Genomic DNA, 23,512 nt, shown 5'->3' with positions numbered 1-23,512 from the left:
TAGCACTGCTATAGCTGTAGCTGGATTTGGAATTTGGGCCCATTCTGAAAGCTTTTGTATTATTGAAGAACTTATGCAATTGAAATATCTGTCCTGTTTAAGAGCTATTTTAACTACTTGCATTTGTTCACATAGATAATATATTTGGTCTTTAATCACTTTAATTTCTTTTTTTAAATTTTATTCTATTTTGTTTTCCTTTCAATTTGTAATTATTCCATGTGCTTTTTTGGTTATTACTATTGCGCTGTTCAAGATGGTCACTCTGGTCTGTCTCTAGAAATTGCAAAGTATGCATTATTTTTCAAATTCCCTTAGAAGATGCATTTACATAAAAAGTTGAACCTATATTTTCCCACTTACCAACATCAACAATGGAAAGTGTATATTTTGCCACGAAAAATAAGGAAATTAGAGAACTTCCTTCCACTTTCCATTTCTTATGGAGTTATCTGTTATTTTGAAATGATACTTTGTGTCATACATGATACTTTAAAGATTTATGGTATTTGCATTCTCTTTTAAAATTATATTAGAAAATTTTTATATTCAAGTCTACATTTTTGTGGATTTAATTCTTGCTCCTAGCTCATTTATAAAAAATAAAATCCTCCTTCATTATGGAGTTCACTGTTTTGCTTTCTCTTTCCAGTGGAGAGAGTTTATTTGGAGAAGGCAATGGCACCCCGCTCCAGTACTCTTGCCTGGAAAATCCCATGGACAGAGGAGCCTGATAGGCTGCAGTCCATGGGGTCGCTAAGAGTCGGACACGACTGAGCGACTTGACTTTCACTTTTCCCTTTCATGCACTGGAGAAGGAAATGGCAACCCGCTCCAATATTCTTGCCTGGAGAATCCTACGGACGGCAGAGCCTGGTGGGCTGCCGTCTGTGGGGTCGCACAGAGTCGGACACGACTGAAGTGACTTAGCAGCAGAGTCCATATTAGATTCCTACCTGATGATGCCCAGGTATAGGTGTATTTTGTTAATTTGTCAGAGAAATGGTAAGACTTTCAATTTACACATGATAGCACAGTTATTTCCTCTACCATTATCTTTTTAGTCCTTTTATCCTGTTTGTTCTGGTCTGTTCAGGAAATCTACTCTTGATATTGGATTACCATGCCTTATCTGTACAATCTGTCATCCTGGCCATGATTTACATCTCTCTATCTTAATTATTTCACAACACTAGATTCTACTACAGTTTGAGCTTGGTCCTGGAGCCAGTCTAGTTAAAGTTTAATTCCCATATTGTTACGTTTGTAGCTCAGTCATTAAGTTTAATTCCTATACTGCTGTTGTGTTAGTAGCTCCAAAAAATGAGCTATGTCTTGTGCTGAGTCCTTGAGTCTGGAACTCATCTTTCTAAATTAAGAAACTGTGGTGGCTATCCTTCGAAGATAACCCCAGTGAACCAGCTTTGCAGTATTCATATCCTGTGTAGTTGCTGCTGATGTTCAGTTGCTAAGAAGTATCCAACTCTTTGCAACCCTAAGGACTATAGCCCACCAGGCTCCTCTATCCTTGGGATTTTCCAAGCAAGAACACTGGAGTTGGTTGCCATTTCCTCCTCCAGGGGATCTTCCCAACCCAGGGATCAAAACTGTGTCTCCTGCATTGGCAGGCAGGTTCTTTACTGCTGAGCCACCAGGGAAGCCCACATTATCTAAACTCTGTCCTTCTGTTCTGTTATAGACCAAATAACAATCAAAAATGTTTCTGATGAATCATAGCTCCTGTATAGCTTCTCTCTCTTTAAAAAAAAAAAGAAAATAAGACCATATGCAACATAAGATCCAAAAGAATATTTTTTAAACTTTTAGCACCCTATGTGTAAATCTATAATGCTCTGAGATACCATTTGCTTTGCCAAGACTTTGAAGATGTCTATGCCAAATACCACAGAATGTAAAAAGGGGAAAAAATCTATACATACGTGAGTAGCTGAGCAACATCATGGTGCTTTCTCTTCAGGAGGACACCTGTCCTCCACTTAGAAAAATTTTCTAAAGTGAGGCTTGCATTGGAAGATATATCTATCTTATCCTTATCATTCCAGATCTCCATCCCAATTAAGGCCACATAAGTATTGAGCTTTTTATAAAGCTGTTAAAAAAGAAAAAAATAGCAAAGCAACTATTCATAATGGTGCTATTATCTTTTAATATTTTCTATGGACTCCAGATTTTCAAACTTATTTACAACTACACTGTAAAAACGTTATTTCCACACATACTTGTGTAATGGAAGTTACCATCTCTTTTGGCAGATGCTAGCATCCCTGTTTGTTGGCAAGACAGACACTCTTAGTTCAGGTCGATAAACTCCTTTTTTGTGTGTGTGTGTAACAAAGGGTCTATTGAAACAAACTTTTCCTGCTTGAAATCTCAAGAAATATTATAATATCCTGCTAGTAGTTCATGACTATGACTTCACTATAAATGTATTTCCTCAGTTGCTATGTAACTTTATCAGAGTCATAATTTTTCAGAATTAATAAGCTTGGCTTATTTAAAATGGATAACCAACAAGGACCTACTGTATAGCACAGAGAACTCTGTTCAGTATTATGTAGCAGCCTGAATGGGAGAGGAGTTTGGAGGAGAATGGATAAATATATATGTATGGCTGAGTCCTTTCACTGTCCACCCGAAACTATCACAATATTGTTCATCGGCTATACTCCAATACAAGATAAAAAGTTAAAAAAAATCTTGCTATGGAAAATAAATAAATTTTTAAAAAGAATTAGCAAGCTTGATTTGGTGCTGATTTGAACATCAGAAAAGGAAAAGGCTACATGAAAAAGTCCTGCATATATGAGTTACAATAAAGTAAGGGACCTCTGTTGCCGAAACTGGATTGAACCAAAGAATCTACAGCACATATAGGATGCCTTTAGAAATAACCAGTTAAGCTTATGAGATAATACACTTACTCTACAGATAAAAACTTATATTGCTACTATAGATTTTTAAACTGCACAGTGTTGGTCAAAGAGTACAAACTGGCAGTTATAAGATAAGTAAGTTCTGGGGATCTAATGTAAGACATGGGGATTACAGTTAATGATACTATATTCTATGCTTCAAAATTGCAAAAGGGGTAGATCTCTGAATGTTCTCATCAAAAATAAAAGAAAAAAAAACTGGTGGAATCATGTGACATGATGGAGGTGTTAGCCAACCTATCAGGTTAGCCAAACTAATCATTTTGCAATATATAAGTATATCAAATCAACATATTGAATGCCTTAAATCTGTCCAATATAATATGTCAAATATATCTCAATAAAGCTAGGGGGAAAACTGCAGTTAAGACTTTCTCTTGGGGGAAACTTCCTGCTAAGAAATTTGAGAAGACATTTTTTAAAAAAGAAAACAAGAAAAGTGTTGAGGTATGCAGTTATCATCAAAAGGGAAGTAAAAATCTAACCAGATTAAAATCTTGCTTTGATTGTTTTCCAACTTTCTTATTTCTCTCTTCCTTTTATTTCATCCACCTGACAAAACTTCAGCCCTGGTTAAAACAAGCTGTCCTTTCTGTTTCTCCTCCATCAAGCTCTGATTTCAGACAGGGGAAAGAAAATGATGCTGACTGCTTTCACTCAGAAGACATGACCACTAACCTCAAGTGGTCTGAACCACCCTCCAGCAAACCTGCTATATTTCCAAAGTCCATTCATTCTCACAGCCTTCTGCACATGCCTCTCTTTCTTAAACATTCTGGCACTTTCTTTCAAGTCCTCACTTTGAGCAGATTCCCTGCTTCCAAATTCATTGAAGAGTACAGATGCAACCAGAAGAGAATTTCCACAAGCTCCACCCATCTACCCACACTGGTCTACACCTGTTCAAACAATCTGTACTTCCCCTTCTTCACTGTATGAATTATAGGTCTGTGAGCCCAAGGTCAACTTCCTTACTTATGCACCGGACCCGCCATCTCACCCCATATCAAAGAGATTCCTCTAGAAATTCTTCCATCTTCTTTGCATTGTCAGTGTTTAGCCTTCTGTGCAATGATTCTCATCAGCATCAAAAGGATGCCTCATCGTGGCTGGGGGAATTTCTCTTTGTGATTTTTCCTCCTTTGAGTTATGCCCCATTTCTCTGCTCCCATTTATAGCAAAAACTTCCAGAAAAAAAAAAAATCTGTATTTGCTGTTTCTAAGTTCACTTCTCTTATTGTCTCTGGACTCCCTAAAATCATGATCGATCTGTTGCTTCATCCAGGAGACCAATAATTTCTCCTTTGTTAAATCCAATGGCCAGTCCCTGGTCCTCAGAAGCATCTCACATCATTGGTCATTTCTTCCTTTGATAGATGTTTGTTTCAAGTAGCTTCCACAACAACAACTTTTTCTTTTCTTTTCTTTTCTTTACTGTCTACTCCTTGTCTCACCTCCACTCTCACTTCCTCCCCTCTTACTCCTCCTCAAAGAAGTATTTCAAGGATATATCTTTGTGTCCTTTTCCTGCTTACCTACACCCGTTTCCCTGGTGATTTTACAAATATTTTCTGTAAAGGTCCAGATAGAAAATATTTTAGGCTTTGAGGCCACATGGTCTTGGCTGAAATTAGTCACCACCTTTGGTATTGTAACAGGAAAGCAACCACAGACAATGTAAACAAATGGACATGGCTATGTTTGAATAAAACTTTATTTTATAAAGAGGCAACAGGACACAGTTGGTCCACATGCCACAGTTTGCTGACCCATCTTATGCCACCTATGTGTGTTATACATACAGCTAATTCACACTATTGTAGAAACTAATACAGTGTTGTAAAGCAATTAGAATCCAATTAAAAAATAAATTAAAAATAAATAAATAATGACCAAGTTTAAAAAAGGTATAGATTTATATCTCCACCCAGACCTTGCCCTGAGCTCCAATCTTGTGTCTCCAGGATTTCCACCTAGAAGTCTTTGTACAAAAAGATACCTCAAAGTTGATGTGTTCGAAATGGAAAACCTAATCTCTTCTCTGAAAGTTTCCCATTGTCCTCAACGATTGCTTCGCATTCTTGAAGTTGCTCAAGTCAAAACCCTTGATGTCACCTGACTTCTCTCTTTTTTTATGCTTCTCATATCCCATCCACCTTATAAACTCAAGTCACTCTATCCAGAGATCAGACCTTCTTAATAGGTCACCCATCACTGGTTTCTCTCAAGCCACCACCATCTCTTAGCCTGAATTATGACACAGTTCCCCTTCCTGGCCTCGTTTCTGCTCTTGCGCTCCTTCAGTTTATCTTCAACAGAACAGCCAAAGTCATCTTTTAAGAACACAGATCTAAACATGTCACATCTCAGTTCAGTCTTTCTAATGTCTTCCTCACTCATTAAGAATAACAAAGTTCTAAATACTGTCTTATTAAGTGTGATCACTTATCTGTGGAATCTAAAATATAACATAAATGAACTTACTCATGAAACAGAAACAGACTCTCAGACGTTGAGAACCGACTTGGGGTTACCAAGGGGGAGAGGGTGGAGTGGGTGAAAGGATTAGGAGTTTGAGATTAGCTGATGCAAGCTATTATTTATAGGATGGATAAACAACAAGGTCCTACTGTATAGCACAGGGAACTATACTCAGTATAAACCATACATACTTTGAAATGGTTTATCCTGTGATAAACCATAATGAAAAAGAATATAAAAAAGAATGCACATAAATGTTTACCTGAATCACTTTTCTGTACAGCAGAAATTAATACAACATTGTAAATCAACTATGTCTTAATTAAAAAAAAATAACAAAGTCCTCACACAGGCTCACTAGGGCCTTCAAGTTTTGGCCACCACTACCTTGAGATGTCATCTCCCTCTCTTGGCCCTGGCCTTCCACTTATTCCTCAAGCAAGGCAATCTAGGTTCTGCACTCAGGTCATTTGCTTTTCCTAGGGTTAGATCTGTCTTTCTCCTGCAAGTCTCTTCTCAAATGCTACCCTATTAGAGATGACTTCCCTATTTAACACAGCACCCAAGATATCTTATCTCAGGACTTCACTGGTGGTTCTCTGGTAAAGAAACCATCTTCCAATGCTGGGGGATTGGGGTTTGATCCCTGATCAGGGAAATAAGATCCCACATGCTGCAGGGCAACTAAGCCCTCACACCATAACCAGAGGGCCCATGCTTTGCAACTAGAGTAGTGTGCATGACACGACGAAGAACCTGAGTGCTGCAACAAAGAATTAACATAGCCAAAAAAGAAGAAGAAGAAAAAAAAAAACCCATCAAACCACAATGCATACATCTAAATCTTTCTCTTTCTTTCTCTTTCTCTCTCTTTTTTAAAACTGTTTTATTATTCTTTATAGTACATATCATCATCTTACACACTCTTTATTTGACTTGTTTGCCTCTTTGAACAAAAATTCTAACTTCATGAAGGGAAGAATAATGCCTTGAAGAAAGAGATATTTGTCAGTTTTGTTCTCCTTTTTATTTCCATAATCTAGAAAAATACTTGGCACAAAGTAAGTGCTCAATAAACATGGTCACTTCTTGAGGTCTCTTAAGAGGAGTCAGCATACTCTTTGTGGTGAGAAAATGAGATATGACCTTGGTCACTGAGTCCACCTTCATTTCATTTCTATTGTTACAGTATTTGTAGGATCACAGGTGACTCAGCCATTTCAACTAAGTAGGCTAACCATATGTTCAACTAACAAGGTTTGAATAGAAGGGATATAAAAATAATTTTAATGGAAATTAGATGATAAAATCATGTTTAAAGAATTGAATCAACAGTTGTACAATGAAAATAGGCTTGGAAATCTAACCAATCTAAGTTCAAATCTTCTCTCTTTTGTTTTCTAACTTTGTGATTTTAGGCAAGTTATTTTGTGTCTTAGAAGCTAATTCCTTAGCTACAAATTAGGTTTAATAATATGTTAGGGTTGTTCAAGGTTTAAATGAGATAATGCATTGAAAGCTGCTATGGTACCAGAGTTTGGCTTATCTCATTGGTTGGTTAGTTGGTTTTTCCATTTGGTTTTCTATTGGGATTTGTGTGTCAGCATTTTCTTACTGGGCTTTAGAAAAACAAAGACCATGAAACAAAACCACCTTCTAAATCTTGATGGACCTGAGAATAATGTGGCAAGTAGGTGAGATACTTCTCTATCATGTAATATTAATATTCAATGAAGTAGCCAAAGTCATGGTCACCTTTCAAGAGCCAGTCAGCCATATTCTTAGAAGTATTGGTTTTTCTTTCCTGTCTCATGAAACAACCAATGACACCACCTGGCAAATTGTTAAAACAACACTCAATAAAATACATCATACCATGTTGATGTAATTGACCATCTCAAATACCCTCTTTCTCATTTCCTCTTGATCTTGACTGTATCTTTTAAACTAGAAAACAACACAGACAAAATATAAACATTGAGAGAAATGAATGTAATTGGAAGATTAAAAATAGCAATTTCACTTATTTTACTTATTATAATTAATGATCAATCATAAAAGCTAACACTTAGACATTAAAAACAAAACACTTCCTTATTTCTCTAGCAAAATGAAAGCACTTTAAAAGATGACGTTTCATCCCATAAAGTACTAGTGTAAAGCTCTAAGGAACTATTTCTGAAGTATTTTCAGTTAAATACCATGGCTTCCTAAACTGTGTAAAACTACTGCAAGGAAGAGTCTATTCATTTAAAGAAATATGAGCAGTAAATGAATTTAGTATAATAAGAAAGGTCAAAACTTTATATATATAACTTTATATAATAAGAGGTCAAAACTTTATACAATAAGAGATGTCAAAAATGAATTAACTTACTCATATTATCATAACATAAATTTTCCTTTGTGATTACATATGTGGAATTCAGGTTTATAACAATCACCATATTAAAATGCATTCAAAACTGTAACCAAAGCTCCATGTGTTATGTAACTAAATGAAAAGTTCTTTACAGAGTTTTCTATCAGAGTCCTTGTCTTCTTTTCTTTGTGATGAACATTTTTCCAAGTTAAGAATCTAGCCGTTTATCAGTCACACATGCTACAAATGATTTTTCTCAGTTTGTGGTCCTAATTCTTTTATAGGCTGGTATTCCCAGGGATGGTGGAGCCTGGTGGGCTGCCATCTATGGAGTCGCACAGAGTCAGACATGACTGAAACAACTTAGCAGCAGCAGCAGCAGCATGGCCAGAGGAATAGTTTTAACTTTCACTTTGGATTCTGGCTTTTAGGTCAGGCATCTGCAAACTATGAACCCAATCTGGCCCACGACATGCTTTTGTAAGTAAAGCTTTATTTCAAATTAAAAAAAAAAGATTAACAATGAATATTACCAAAAAGTGGCTTTTTCAGAAAATTCTATTAGCTTTTTTTTTAATTTATCACTCCCTGATAAACATAAACTTTAATTTACCAATGATTTAACTACTTAACATAAGACAAAGTGACTAAAGAATTTAATTAGAAAATAAGTTTGGAGGTCTTGAGACAATAAGAAAGGAGCATTATAGTGCAAAAAAAAAATCAGTTTATGCATATTATATTAGGTACTCATTCCGTACAAGGTAAAATCACATCAGCCTAAATGCATGTCAAATTTCTAAATTTGTGAAAAGGAAGAGTTCATATTCATTATTTTAAGAACATATCCATTATTTAATATCTTGCATAATAAACTTATGCAGTATAGCATTTTAAAAGATTCATTTGTCAGATATAATTACCTCACCATGGTCCAAGACCAAATAATATTCTACGTATTTCTTTTTTTCCCAAGCCTTCTGGTCTTTGGATGTCTGTAATAAACATAAAAAGGAAAATTACTAAGGCAATGTCTCTCTCTGCAAGAATCATTCTTAAATTTGAAATGTGTAATTTTAGAAGAGTTGGGTGGTATCTGGGAAGGAAGGAAGACAATACTACCATTTTGACTCTAACTAACCACCAGAATCATCTTATAGACTAGACTCAGAATGTCAGAGGTAGAAGAGACATTGGTGATATTCTAGTCTGGGCCTTTCATTTTTACCAGACTGTAAAGGATTGCATAACTAATTCATCAGTTCAGTTCAGTCACTCAGTCATGTCTGACTCTGTGACCCCATGGACTGCTGCATGCGAGGCTTCCCTGTCCATCACCAACTCCCAGAGCTTGCTCAAACTCATGTCCATCAAGCCAGTGATACCATCTAACCATCTCATCCTCTGTCGTTCCCTTCTCCTCCTGCCTTCAATCTTTCCCAGCATCAGGGTCTTTGCAAATGAGTCAGTTCTTCCCATCAAGTGGCCAAGGTATTGGAGCTTCAGCTACAGCATCAGTCCTTCCAATGAATATTCAGGACTGATTTCCTTTAGGATGGACTGGTTGGATCTCCTTGCAGTCCAAGGGACTCTCAAGAGTCTTCTCCAACACCACAGTTCAAAAGCATCAATTCTTCAGCAGTCCGCTTTCTTTATAGTTCAACTCTCACATCTATACATGACTCCTGGAAAAACCATAGCTTTGACTAGACGGACTTTTGTTGGTAAAGTAATGTCTCTGTTTTTTAATATGCTGTCCAGGTTGGTCATAGCTTTTCTTCCAAGGAGCAAATGTCTTTTGATTTCATGGCTACAGTCACGACCTGCAGTGATTTTGCAGCCCAAGAAAATAGTCTGTCACTGTTTCCATTATTTCTCCATCTATTTACCATGAAGTGAAGGGACCAGATGCCATGATCTTAGTTATCTGAATGTTGAGTTTTAAGCCAACTTTTTCACTCTCCTCTTTCACTTTCATCAAGAGGCTCTTTAGTTCTTCTTTGCTTTCTTCCATAAAGGTGGTGTTATCTGCATATTTGAGGTTATTGATATTGCTCCTGGCAATCTTGATTCCAGCTTGTGCTTCATCCAGCCCTGTGTTTCTCATGATGTACTCTGCATATAAGTTAAATAAGCAGGGTGACAATATACAGCCTTGACGTACTCCTTTTCCTATTTGGAACTAGTCTGTTGTTCCATGTCCAGTTCTAACTGTTGCTTCCTTACCTGCATACAGGTTTCTCAAGAGACAGGTCAGATGGTCTGGTATTCCCATCTCTTTCAGAATTTTCCACAGTTTGTTGTGATCCACACAGTCAAAGGCTTTGGCATAGTCAGTAAACCAGAAGTAGATGTTTTTCTGGAACTCTCTTGCTTTTTCGATGATCCAGTGGATGTTGGCAATTTGATCTCTGGTTCCTCTGCCTTTTCTAAAACCAGCTTGAACAGCTAGAAGTTCATGGTTCACGTACTGCTGAAGCCTGACTTGGAGAATTTTGAGCATTACTTGACTAGCATGTGAGATAAGTGCAATTGTGCGGTCGTTTGAGCATTCTTTGGCATTGCCTTTCTTAGGGATTGGAACGAAAACTGACCTTTTCCAGTCCTGTGGCCACTGCTGAGTTTTCCAAATTTGCTGGCATATTGAGTGCAGCAGTTTCACAGCATCATCTTTTAGGAATTGAAATAGCTCAACTGGAATTCCATCACCTCCACTAGCTTTGTTCATAGTTATGCTTCCTAAAGCCTACTTGACTTCCCATTCCAGAATGTCTGGCTCTAGGTTGGTGATCACACCATCGTGATTATCTGGGTTGTAAAGATCTTTTTTATATAGTTCTTCCATGTAGTCTTGCCACCTCTTCTTAATATCTTCTATTTCTGTTAGGTCCATACCATTTCTGTCCTTTATTGTGCCCATCTTTGCATGAAATATTCTGGTTCCTCTGCCTTTTCTAAAACCAGACTTCCCTTGTGGCTCATCTGGTAAAGAATCTACCTGCAATGCTGGAGACCTGGATTCATCCCTAGGTTGGGAAGATCCCCCAGAAAAGGGAAAGGCTACCCACTCCAGTATTCTGGCCTGGAAAATTCCATGGACTCTATAGTCCATGGGGTCGCAAAAAATCAGACACGACTGAGCGACTTTCACTTATCACTTATATACACACACACAACTAATTAATAGGAATGCTAAAAATAAAACCAATGTCTTCAGGTTTTTTGAACAGTGGACTTTCTCCACTAGTCTGCCATGAAATAGGCACGTTAACTTCAGTATCCTCTTTGGGTCTGGTTTTGTTTTGGTTTCCTTGTATTCCTATCCCAGTAAGTAGCCCCTCCTTTACCAAGGGTTCAAAGCCAGAAGTCACCACAGCACCTAGTCTGTCCTTTGCTTCTCAAACAGAGCTGCATCTCCTTTGCACATTTCAAACTTCCAAGCTTCCCTCATTTCAGTTTCTTTCTCTCCACAAAACAAAGCAAAAACCATGTTTCATGGTAGATTTGTTATTGACCTGAGTTCTTGAACTCTTTGTGTGTGTGTGTGTGTGTGTGTGTGTGTGTGTGTGTGGTATGCAGTATGTAGTATCTTAGTTCTCTGACCAGGGGTTGAATCCATGCCCCTTGTCTTGGGAGCAGGGAGTCTTAACCACTGACCACCAGGGAACACCAGGGAAGTCTTTAACTCTTTAATCAGTAGTAATTGATAAGAAGCCAGATGAAAAATTCAGACAAGAGTTAGATGCATGAAGTAGGTAGTTATTTGTAACAGTCTGGCCTCTTAAGAACAAAGCTGGAGATATGCATTTGATGGTAATTAGTGCAAAGTTCCCATTTAATTTGGAGAAGGAAATGGCAACCCACTCCAGTACTCTTGCCTGGAAAATCCCATGGACAGAGGAGCCTGGTAGGCTACAGTCCACGGGGTCGCAAAGAGTCGGACATGACTGAGCGACTTCACTTTCACTTTCCTATTTAAATAAGACGTAGCACTGGATGAGATTATCTAGGAAGGATATGTAGACAAAGCAAAAAATGGGATACAGAATTGAGCTACATGAGGCCTCTAATATTTAGTGGTCCAGCAGACGTGGGATAACAGTGAGAGGACCTAAGGAGGAGTACCAAAACGAAACAGTAAGATGTCATGAGAGTGAGGTTATATTTGCACATGATTACCAAGGAATTGAGACAGAAAGACTAGGGACCTGTATCAAGCTTAACCAGGAGATCAATATTCATGGAAATTTATGGCTCAGAGTGATTCTCCTGGGCTCTTAGATATCATAGCACTGGTAAAACTTAGTGCTCAGTACCCAGTCTCTCAGTCGTGTCCTTTTCGTGACTTCATGGACTGCAGCCCGACAGGCTCTTCTGTCAATGGGGTTTTTCAAGCAAGAATACTGCAGTGGGTTGCCATTTTCTTCTCCAGGGGATCTTCCCAACCCAGGGATTAAACCCATGTCTCTTGCAATGGCAGGTGGATTCTTTACTGCTGAACCACCTGGGAAGCCTGGTAGAATTTAAACCCACAGAAAATTGAATCCAACAGAGATTCTATTTTATTCAGACCTCTTCTGTCCAGGTCTCATGGGTTCTGAGAACATGTATAAGAGATGATTTGATGTGAAGTGTATCCTGAAGAAAATGAAGGTAATTATGACAAAGTTTTTGTGTATATATTTTATAGTTTCCATGCTGGCTTCATGGTGACTCAGAAGGTAAAGAATCTGCCTGAAAAGTGGGAGACCCAGGTTCATTCCTTGGGTTGGAATCATCCTCTGGTACTGACTACCCACTCCAGTATTTTTGCCTGGAGAATTCTATGGACAGAAGAGCATGGCAGACAATAGTATATAGCGTCAAATAAAGTTGGACACAATTGAGTGACTAACACTAACACTTCCAACACAAGCCACGTTTTTTCTTGTGTGACCAGAAGCTGAATTCCAGGTATAACAGAATATTTTAAGTTGCAGATCCCATGTTCATTTTGCTCACTGCCATATTCCCAAGACTTACAGCAGTAGTTTAAGAAAGATTTGTTGAATAAATTCATTCATGGAGACAACAGGGTATTTTATCTCAAAACAATAATAATACTTTATCCCCTTGTTGTGTGATGTAGCATTGTGAAAGTTGTCTGCTTCTAGGAGACCAGCAGTATATCTATGCATCTTTTTAACCCTTGAACACAACAGATTGTTAATAATAGTCATTGTTGTTGTTGTTTATTCGCCAAGTCATGTCCAACTCTTTGAGACCCCATGAACTGTAGCCCACCAGGCTCTTCTGTCCATGGGATTTCCCAGGCAACAATACTGGAGTGGGTTGCCATTTCCTTCTCCAGATCCATATGTGCTTATTAAATAAATCATCAATGTACAATGAGGTTTTAATGTCTCTGTAATCTACTAGTTTTAACAATGATTGCAAAGTTTCAGTCAATTGGATTTAATAGGACTGGAACCAAGAACAACCAGGATGAGATATATAAGAACACTGAAAATAAAAAATAAAAGTAGGCATACAGTCAGACTGGTAGATGGGACTGCCTTCAGATGAATTCCAGGTGCCCATATTGTGTCATTCATCCCACAGGAGCTGTTAGTCTTCTGTTCTTTAGGATCATCCTTGAAGAGTGCATGTTCCTGTTCATCCTGGTTTGTGAGGCTTAAAGGCTCGATGAAATACTTTTGATCTCCCTGACTGAAGTAACCCCTGAAAAACAGAAGAGTCTAAGCTTCCTAAAAATATTCCAGTTTTGAGTGTTAAAGACTTGTAGACTCTAAAAAGTGACTATCACCAAAGGATTCCAAACTCAGGGCAGTAGAATATAGTATAACATTATAGCTGAAGACACCCTTAGAGATCACCTAAACTTGTTTTCTCTATGAGGAAACTGGACCTAATGGGGAGAAGTGACTACTGCAGTCAGACTGCTATATCAGAGCTGGTGCTGTAACGAAATTTTGTGACCCTCAGCCCAATGGCTTTCCAATTCCCATGCATTGTCTGCTCTAGAGGTACACTGACAATGAAAGAGACTTTGGAGTCTTGTAGACAAGGGTTAAAATTCTGGGTCTATGACTTAAAGTCACATAACCTCAGTTTCTCCATCTACAAAATGGGAATAATAATATCTACTGAACAGTATAGTTGCAAAGGCTGAAGGAGATAAGATGCAAAGCACACAGTCAATGAATATTATCAATTTCTTCTCACTTCACTCTACTGAAATCCTGAGCTAAGATTCACTTAACCATTATTTAGGGAGCACCTATTATTCACTAGACATTGGAGCAAGGGCAAAAGGTGAAAGGAAAAGAGTCCTGCTCTCTCACCTCATAGAGCTTATATTAAAATAAGGAAGATGGAAGTGAATCAAATGATCACATTGGATCTGCAAATACACATAATTATATGATGTATATGTAATATATACAATTACAGCAGATAATTGCTAGGAAGGAAAAGTCAAAGAACATATAGTAGTAAGGAGACTGGACTAAGTGTACATGGAATTAGAAGAGAGGATGTAGACAGATAAGTTAGATGATTTCAATATTTATTTATTTTGTTGATTTGCCTGTGCCAGAACTTAGTTGTGGCATGTGGGATCTAGTTTACTGACCAAGGACTAAAACTTGGGTCCCCTGCATTAGAATCAGGAAATCTGAGCCATTGGACCACCAGGGAAGTTCCACTTAGGTGATTTATTGCAGTGGTCTGCAGAAAGGATCATGGCAGTTTGGACTAGGATGTGGCAGTAGAGAGAGACTATAGTGAATAATCTCAGGGAATATTTAAAACATATAATCAACAAAGTTCATTAAATGAATTGAAAATGTATATTTGAAAGGCAAGAAGTCATCAAAGAACCTAGTTTTCAGGATTAGGAAAGTGGTTGGTTGACTATAACATTCACAGAGATGGAAATCACTGGAAAAATACCACATTAGGGAGAAAATCATTTGTGGTATATTAAGATTGAGATTTCCTTGAAATCTCCAGATGTGGAGAGATATATAACTATGGAAGAGGAAATGAGATAATCTAGTCTGGGCATCAGAAGAGATATCTTATTGTAGACAGATACATGGCAAATCATAAACATCCAGAAAGAAATGGATGTCATAGGAATGGATAGGACACACTAGAGTGAGTTTAGAGTGAAGAGAGAAGGTTTCATTCCCTAAAGGTTCTGACTGTAAAACTAGGACTCAATAACCTATATTTTGAAAACAAGCAGACAAACAAAAAAACTCTGCAAGCAATTCAGGGATGTGATTTATAAACTGCTATCAAGAAAAGCCATGTTTCCTTCAAATTTCAAAATTTTTGAGCCATTAGAATTCAAACTCAACTATAGTACAATTAATTATATTTGAGATTCTTTAGATTATTCACACATATCATCATTATCATCATCACAAGAACATACAAACCATCATGAAGCCTTTCTTACCTTAGACCTCTACATGTGCTGATGCTAGCATCAGAAACTTTTTCATTAACAATGTGTCCTTGGTAATAACAGTTATCCTAGGAAAAAGAGAAAAGGGGGTTGACAAAGGACAAGTGTGCATGTATTTTAGACCAGCAACTAAATTTGAATTTGAAATATTGAAATGGGATCAAAAATGTTTTCAAACCATTTTATGCTAAACAACAGTCAATTAGAGCTGTAAAAAAATTTTTTAACCAGCCTTCTGTGGATAAAATTTTCATCCTTTAGTTGATGATCTCAAATGTCTAGGGGGTATTAACTATACCTTGTTGCAAATTTTATTGTTGCAGAAGAAGAATGCCAGGGATGAAGAGAGTCTGGGAAAAAACCAACTCATAGATGTAAGTTTAAAACCTGAGTGCCTGAAATACCAGACATTCATTCTTTCCCTGGATAATTGTTCATTAAATTTTCCTAACACCAACAAGATCTTTCCAATGAATGGATTGTTCAGATCATGTTCTTATTTCTTGATTTATCCAAAGAGTGCCACCAGGCTAACTGGATTAATATTAATATAACAACTCTGTCTCCACTCAAAGCAAAATGCTCGACCTTAATGCTTTTTCATGTGGATGTCCTTCAGTCAAATTCACCTTTCTACTTTGGGACAGGCAGCGTGTTGGCCAACATAAACCTCTGCATTTCTATGGAAGAGAATGCTTGAAGACCTTTCTCAGAAAACTCGGCAAAGATAAAACACCCCTCGTACCTCTTCATCCTGTCTTCTCTGAATAAGAGTCCAAAGTGGAAATTATTTAGGGAAAACACAGAAATCTACAATTCTAATGTTGAGGATATAGGGTTGAGTTTGAGAGACTATGTGACACTGAGAGGTTATTAGCACTAAGTGAAAACACCAGATGCACGTAATTCTTTATTTTTCTAATGAAAACAAGAAGCTCCTTCTGCCTACTCTCCTATAAGGAGTGCTTGAAGGCTGGAAAGGGTTACCAAGGTGGTCAAGGAATGAGTTTGTTCTTGTCAAACTGTAAAAATGTTGGAGGATCTGTTAAGAGTTACTACTGCTTCTGTTTTGTAAGTTCATTTGAATCATTTTTATTTAGATTCCACAAAGTGATATCATATGATATTTATCTTTGTCTTCCTTACTTCACTTTGTATGATAATCTCTAGGTCCATCCATATCCTGCAATTAACATAATTTCATTCTTTTAATGGTTGAGTAATATTCCATTATATGTATGTACCACATCTTATACATATGACTATAAATATAATAATAATCAACTATAGCACAGGGAACTCTACTTAATAATCTGTAACAACCTATATGTGAAAAGAATCTGGAAAACAACAGATACATGTATATGTATGACTGAATCACTTCTGTTATACACCTGAAAGTTTCTGTACAACTTTACAATGTTCTAAATCAACTCTACTCCAATAAAAAAAATTAAAAAATAATGAATTATTACAGCCGAAAAAAGCAACCTTTCTATAGCACCATTTCACTTTCACTAATTGTCTGGCAAAGACACTGCCCCTGGGTATGTGGGTCACACCCCCAATTAACAGTGAATCTAGGATACTCTGTTTTACCATGATCTGTGGGCTCGTGGTGACTGCCTTTCCACTGGAATTATAATATGTTTCTGTGTAGCCTGGTGCAAGGAGATTCCTGGGGGAGAAAAAGAAATGTCATGTTTATTCATGCTAACTGCGAAGTCCAGTGATTAAACTGAGAGATTTTCCTGGATGTGGTGAGCTTTTCCTCCTAGTCCCCCAAGACGAATCCAACATGAAAGAGATGCTTAAACTGGAGGGAGTGAGAAGGGCAGGGAAATTCCTGAGTGGTGTGCAAAAATGTCTGTTTCCTCATCAAACTTTGCATGCTTGTCAGAGGAGAGATTAGAGGAAGAAATAGAACTGAAATGGGCAAGGTTGATAAAAATGACTGAAAAGAGCAAGGCTCACCCCACCCCCATCTTCGTCCTTGTCAGTTACCAGTAACAGTTAACAATTGCAGCAGTGGAAAGTGTATTGAAAATTGACTCGCACTTGGCAGTTAGGGACCTTTCAGCATTTTCACTGAGCTTCTTAAAATTCTTTCAATGACTCACCGGCAAATAGAAGTCTGAATATATTTTTTAAAGAGGCAGGGCAAGGAGAAAGGGAGTAACTAATATGTATAACATGCTGTCTCTATCCTGGCGGCTGGAATAGATATATTATGTGTAATGTTTAGTCATTTCAACAGTGGAACAAGATAAATGTTACCTTCCTTATATTTCAGATGAGATTAAATAGTGACAAAGAATCTATCCAGGTCTGCCTGAATTCAAAGCCTGTACAATTCCCATTGCATCAAACTATTCCCATACTCTAGTCAGTTGTGACTTTTTGTAAATGGTAATAGTCTATTAGAGGGGGGGGAAGCATCTTGTTGTTCCTATATTGAACAGTTTAAGGATTAAAAAAGCTTGAAGGAGTAGGACTAGGAAAAACTACTTTGGAAATAGAGTAGACATAGGATGATCAAGATCTGGATGGGAGCTGAGGCAGTGAAGTTTGAAAAGCAATGTTGAATTTAGATGAACTGACTGAAGGAATCAGAGACAATGGAGTGTTTGAGAAGATGGAAGGTTGGTGGATGTGGGTAGAAAGCAAATTGGTGTTGCAATTAGGGGACCCCAATTTTTATTTTACCACTGACTTGAATTTTGGCTCTAGAATTTAACACACATATGTCTTTTTTCTAATCAAAATAGTTGCAAATTGTTTTGATAGCTAATCTTTCAGTGTTAAAATAATAAAATGCAATAATGCATGGGAAGATTTAAAACTCTATGCTATTTCATAGAAATCGCTAAAGTATATGTCTGCTTGCATTGCGTTTTATGACTCCAACTATCAGAACGCTAGTCAACTGTGGTTTTACTCAATGTGTCTCTACTACCTCAGTAGGAACAAATATTCAAGGAACCCATTGGGTCAATTGTGAGTAAAAGCTGAATATCCAAGATTTCCAGGAGCCCCTAAATAGTAACAGACTCAATTAGCACACTTTCCATATGTTAACTGGTTGTCGGTGAGGATAACATCAGAAGTAAAAGTACTTACTTGTTTTTTTTCAAGTAAAGCACTGCGATTTTTCCATTAACCGTCATTTCATACTTCAATTCAGTTTCAAAATTTTCCTGCAAAAATACACAAACATTTATTGGTAATCAAAAACATACATACACATATTCATTTGGCTATGTTCATCACTAGAAACAATGCCTGCTTTTTTCCCCCAGTAATTGCTGTAATCCCAAATGTCTACTTCTGTCGCTTTTAACAAATCAAATGACTGCCAACTGAATAGACAAATTATCTGAGATCTTTATGCCAAGACATCTATCCATCCATCCAGTTGCTCATTCTACAAAGACTGAGTGCAGGTTACATGCCAGACACCGTTTGATTCTGGGAATGGGCTTCTAAGCAGGAAAAATTGGTACCTACTACCAGAAAACTTATAGCCTTGTGAAAAAGACACAGTAAAAGTGAGTTGCTTGTGATAAGGGGCATAAATATGGAAGCAGGGTAGGATGTCTGATATCTTAAGGGCAGGAAAGGCTTTCCTGAGGAACTAATAAAAGCTAAGATATGAATTGAACAGGTGATGCAGCATGGGGAAGTGGTTTGAGAGGAAAAACTAGTATGCACACGGGCCCAAAGACCTGCAAGCCTCTCACTAATGTCTTTTCTTGATTGTGCTGTGTCTTTTTTGCTGTGCATGCTTTCTCTATTTGTGGCGAGTGGGGGTTACTCATCATTGCGGTGCACAAGATTCTCATTGGGGTGATTTCTCTTGTTGAGGAGCATGGGCTCCGTGGCACCCAGGCTTCAGTAGTTGCAGCCCAAGGGCTCTGGAGAATGGGATCAGTAGTTGTGGTGCACGCGGCATGTGGAACATCCTAACCAGGGATAGAACCCCTATCTCCTGCATTGGTAGGCAGATTCTTATTACTGTACCACCAAGAAAGTCCTCACTGATGTGGTCTATAGGTCTTCTCAAAGCTAAGTGGAGAGCAGAATATGGGAAAAGTAACACAAAGTTGTACCTGAAGGCAGGAAGAGGTCATTTGGAAGAAAATACAGTCTCGGGTGTTCAGAAAGAGAAGACAATGTCACTTCTAGTACACTGTGTAGAAAAGAACTATTTTAAGTTTAGATTTATATATACAGGAGGAGACAGGTCTCTATTGAAGGATTTTAAAAAGATGTTATCAAGTACTGAATTCTTTGTTCTATAAAGCAGGGTTATAAGCCACGGTGGCACATAATATCTATCAATTCTCTGGGAAGTGCCAGGACATTGTTATTATTAAAGAGATCCAATATGGCAGACCAAATTCGATGGAGCACCACTTGTGAGCTGAGTGCTGTTTCCACTGCTGTGTTGCACTTAAGGTCAAGCTTTCCTGTCTCCTCCCTCTCCTGAGAAAGGGAATAGGACCTGAGCTCATCCAAGGACAACAGAAAGTTAGAGCCATCTAGACTTCCCTGGCGGCGAAGTGGATAAGAATCCACCTACCAATGCAGGGGACGCAGGTTCGATCCCTTCTCCAAGAAGATTCCATATGCCGCAGCTGCAACTAGGCCTGTGAGTCACAGCTACTGAGCCCATGATGTCACAACTACTGAAGCTCACAAGCCTTATAGCCCATGCTCTACAACAAGAGAAGCTATTGCAATGAGAAGCCTGTGCACTGCAAAAGAGACCAGCACAGCCAAAATAATAATAATAAATAAAATAAATAAAACTTTTTTTAAAAAAAGAAAGAGCCATCCATTCAAAATATTGTACAGGGATTTGCCATCTCCAAGGTCAGTTATTTCAGCCCAAATTTCCTTTAAGTGATCAGCTTTTGAAGGCTCATCTGGTGTTAAAAACCCAGGGGTATAAATATCCTACACTGTGGGTCTAAATGAGAGGAAGCTGTTGTAATTCAGTTCATTTTCATGAATAACAGGAGCTGCAAAAAGCCTGAAGGTTGAAAACAAATGTCAAGGGGAATTATTGTCACTACTTTTTGTTCAGGTTTAAGAAAGGTCAGATAGAATGAAAATATCAGGAGAATACTAGATTTGACCTTCCATATAGAAGAGCCTTCCCAATATCTATTTTCCGTCATGAAAGGTTTGTGATGGATAGTGAGCTAAAATATTGGGTTGACCAAAATGTTTGTTTGTTTTTTTCTGATATAAACCCAAAAGAACTTTTTGGTCAGCCCAATGTTAGTTGGAGGTTATTTCAGAAAAGATAATTGTGGAATGGAAGTTTTAGCTGACATTAGCATAAAGGGTATGGATGAAAGGAAACAGCAAAGAAGAAAACCAGAGACTATGTGAAAGAGGGCTTCCCTGGTGGTTCAGTGGTCAAAAATCCCTGCCAATGCAGAAGACACAGTAGACACGGGTTTGATCCCTGGGTCAGGAAGATCCCCTAGAGAAGGAAATAGCACCCACTCCATTTTCTTGCCTGGAAAATCCCGTGGACAAAGGAGCCTGATGGGCTACCAACCATGGGGTCGCGAAGAGTTGGACATGACTGAGTGACTGGACTGAGCACTATAGAGTGAGGACTGGGTAACGTTACAACTGCACTTCTCAAGTAGAAGTTCATGGTGAAGGGCAATGCCTGCTAGTAAGAAGTATGTCTTATTTCTCGTCTATCTAGGTTTGGAATTAGGGGTTGGGAGAGGAAATTGGCACCTTGATTTGGAGAGATTCCACTAGAAGGAAATGACTTGGAGCCCATTGAGTAAGGTTAGCTGGGCACAGAGATATAGAAACAAAATTTCCCTCTAGGAAACACCATGGGTAAGGACTACCGGGTGAATTGGGAAGGTCATGGTTCTGGATGCTTCTGGGATGGAAGCAGAACTGGATAATGGCAAGCGATCACACCAAGGAAACCCCAGAAGTCCAGGGAGTTTCTTAATTCTAGTAGCACAACTGTGATCATAACATATGGTAATCTAAGCTCTAAAAACCCTGTTGGACTGAGTTAAGGTCTGAAATTGTTTGCACTATAGGGGAGGCATTGTGGTGCCCAGCTTCCCAGGTGGCTCAGTTTGTGAAGAATCTACCTGGGAGACCTGGATTCAATCCCGGTAGGGAACCCTGGAGGAGGGCATGGCAACCCACTCCAGTACCCTTGACTGGAGAATCCCCATGGACAGAAGAGCCTGGCTGGCTACAGGCTATGGGGTCACAAAGAGTCAGACACGACTGAATGACTAAGCACAGCACACATTGTGGTGCTAGATATTCTACTTTGTGTCATAGGCCGACAGCAAGATGGTTTTGGCCTCTAAGAAAGTGTGTGATCTGAAGGCAGAATCCTAGGAAGAATAGTGATCAACTTTAGAATGTAAGTTTCAACATCAGGGACCTTGACTAAGTATTTGCTGAATATACATCTATGCAGGTACATAGGAAATGTATTCTACTTATACTCATTCATTCATCTATTTGTTTACTTATTTGCTCACTTATCCCACAAAAGCTTATTCACGCCTCTTTATGCCATGTATGTAACATACAATCAAGAATACAATCATGAATAAAATCTTCAAAATTCTATCTATGCTATTAGTGCCTCCTCCAGAAAAGTTTTCAAAGGATTACTTCACTCCAGCTCCAATCTTAAGTGACTTGGACAAGTGTGATGAAGTCAGAGAGATGGGGCCATGTTCTCGGCACACCTGACAGGTAATGTTGGTGCCTTAGTGCTCTGGTCCAGCAGGGGGCACAGTTGTATAATAATAAGTACAAGAGTCCTCTATCTTGCCTTGAGTGAGTGCTCAGTGGTGTCTTTGCAAAGCCACAGACCGTAGCCCATGAGGCCCCTCTGTCTGTGAGACTTTCCTGGCAAGAATACTGTAATTGGGTTGCCATCTCCTCCTCCGGGGGATCTTTTCGACACAGGGATCAAGCCCATGTCTCCTGCATCTCCTGCAGTGCCGGCAGATTTCCTTGAGGAGTGATCAGTTCAGACTGAGATCTATGTAGGTCCCCTAGGTCAGGTATTAGAAATTCTCAATGTTTCAAGTAATTGCTAATTAATTATTTGCACAAGGAAGACCAAAAGTCTCAAAACAGAAATCACCGAGATCATTTCCAAGAACTTGGTTTCCACCTCGAAATACTCAGTAAGAAAGGTAGCTGGCATTTTTAAGATACTGCCAGAGAGCTTTTGAAGAAAATCATATTGACACAGAAGCCAATACATATGGGTCCTATAAAAATTTAGCAGAAACATTTTGTTGAGAGACTATTATTTTGGGAAACAGAGTCTTCTCTGACTTGAGTTGTTATACATGTGTTTGCTTCAGAAAGAACAACCTGTGAGGAACTTTGTCCAGTTGGGGAATATGAGCTTCCAGTGAGTTTCATCTTACAGTAGGTAGATGTAAAAGTTATTTCCATCTCATATATTTGTATTTTCCTGGCTCTCAGCAGAATAATTACAGGTGTAGGTAATTAGAAAATTGCTGTGGAGTGAATCATCATGTTTCAGCTTCCATTTTTTGACTGAGAATGTGTGTTTTGTCAAGTGGTAAGAATTCTGCAAACTTTAATAACCACTTCTTTTGAAAAAAGCAGGGTAAATTTTGTGTTTAGTTACAGTAATTAATCCTAATTTGCTACACATCTATGCATGCATTCACCCACAATATTTTATTTTTTTACTTCAATTTTAGTGTTCAGTTTTGTTTGTATGCAGAGCCTGGCAGGGGTCCATGGGGTCTCAAGATTTGGACATGACTTATTGACTAAACCACCACCACCATGTATCTAAAGATGATGATCGATAGGTAGACATAAAAATACTGTATAATATTCTTTAAAAGTAACAGAATGAATTATGAATTGCCATAAGTAATTAAAGTTTACTCTCTGTGTGACCTTGGATAGTTTATTTCAACTGTCAGAATTTTAGCATCAAAATAAAGCTAATGTTGGGTTGTCATGAAGATTAATAAAGATAATATTGGTCAAAAACATACACAAATGTGTACATATCTATCTACAAAAATATGTATATACTTATATATGGAATATATTTATATATATGTGAAAGTGAAGTCACTCAGTCGTGTCCAACTCTTTGTGACCCATAGACTATAGCCTACCAGGTTTCTGCGTCCATGGGATTTTCCAGGCAAGAGTACTGAGTGGGTT

General features: G+C 38.1%; 1 protein-coding gene across 1 annotated transcript in view; it reads right to left on the bottom strand.

Moving 5' to 3' along the window:
• The window catches only part of ADAM28 (ADAM metallopeptidase domain 28), a 71,542-nt gene that overhangs the window by 39,234 nt on the left and 8,796 nt on the right, over window positions 1-23,512 (bottom strand). The window contains exons 3-9 of the mRNA XM_081513934.1: window positions 18,395-18,471; window positions 16,874-16,952; window positions 15,266-15,342; window positions 13,329-13,518; window positions 8,721-8,792; window positions 7,311-7,382; window positions 1,941-2,110 (exon numbers count right to left, since the gene is read on the bottom strand). Coding sequence (XP_081370060.1) covers window positions 1,941-2,110; window positions 7,311-7,382; window positions 8,721-8,792; window positions 13,329-13,518; window positions 15,266-15,342; window positions 16,874-16,952; window positions 18,395-18,471 — 737 coding nt within the window. The remainder of the gene's footprint in view (window positions 1-1,940; window positions 2,111-7,310; window positions 7,383-8,720; window positions 8,793-13,328; window positions 13,519-15,265; window positions 15,343-16,873; window positions 16,953-18,394; window positions 18,472-23,512) is intronic.

This window comes from Giraffa tippelskirchi, chromosome 1, assembly GCF_054371585.1.
Source record: "Giraffa tippelskirchi isolate mGirTip1 chromosome 1, T2T-mGirTip1v1.2.pri, whole genome shotgun sequence".
Classification (NCBI taxonomy): Eukaryota; Metazoa; Chordata; class Mammalia; order Artiodactyla; family Giraffidae; genus Giraffa; species Giraffa tippelskirchi.
Note: the sequence above shows the minus strand (reverse complement) of the source record. Positions and strands in the feature narration are given on the sequence as shown.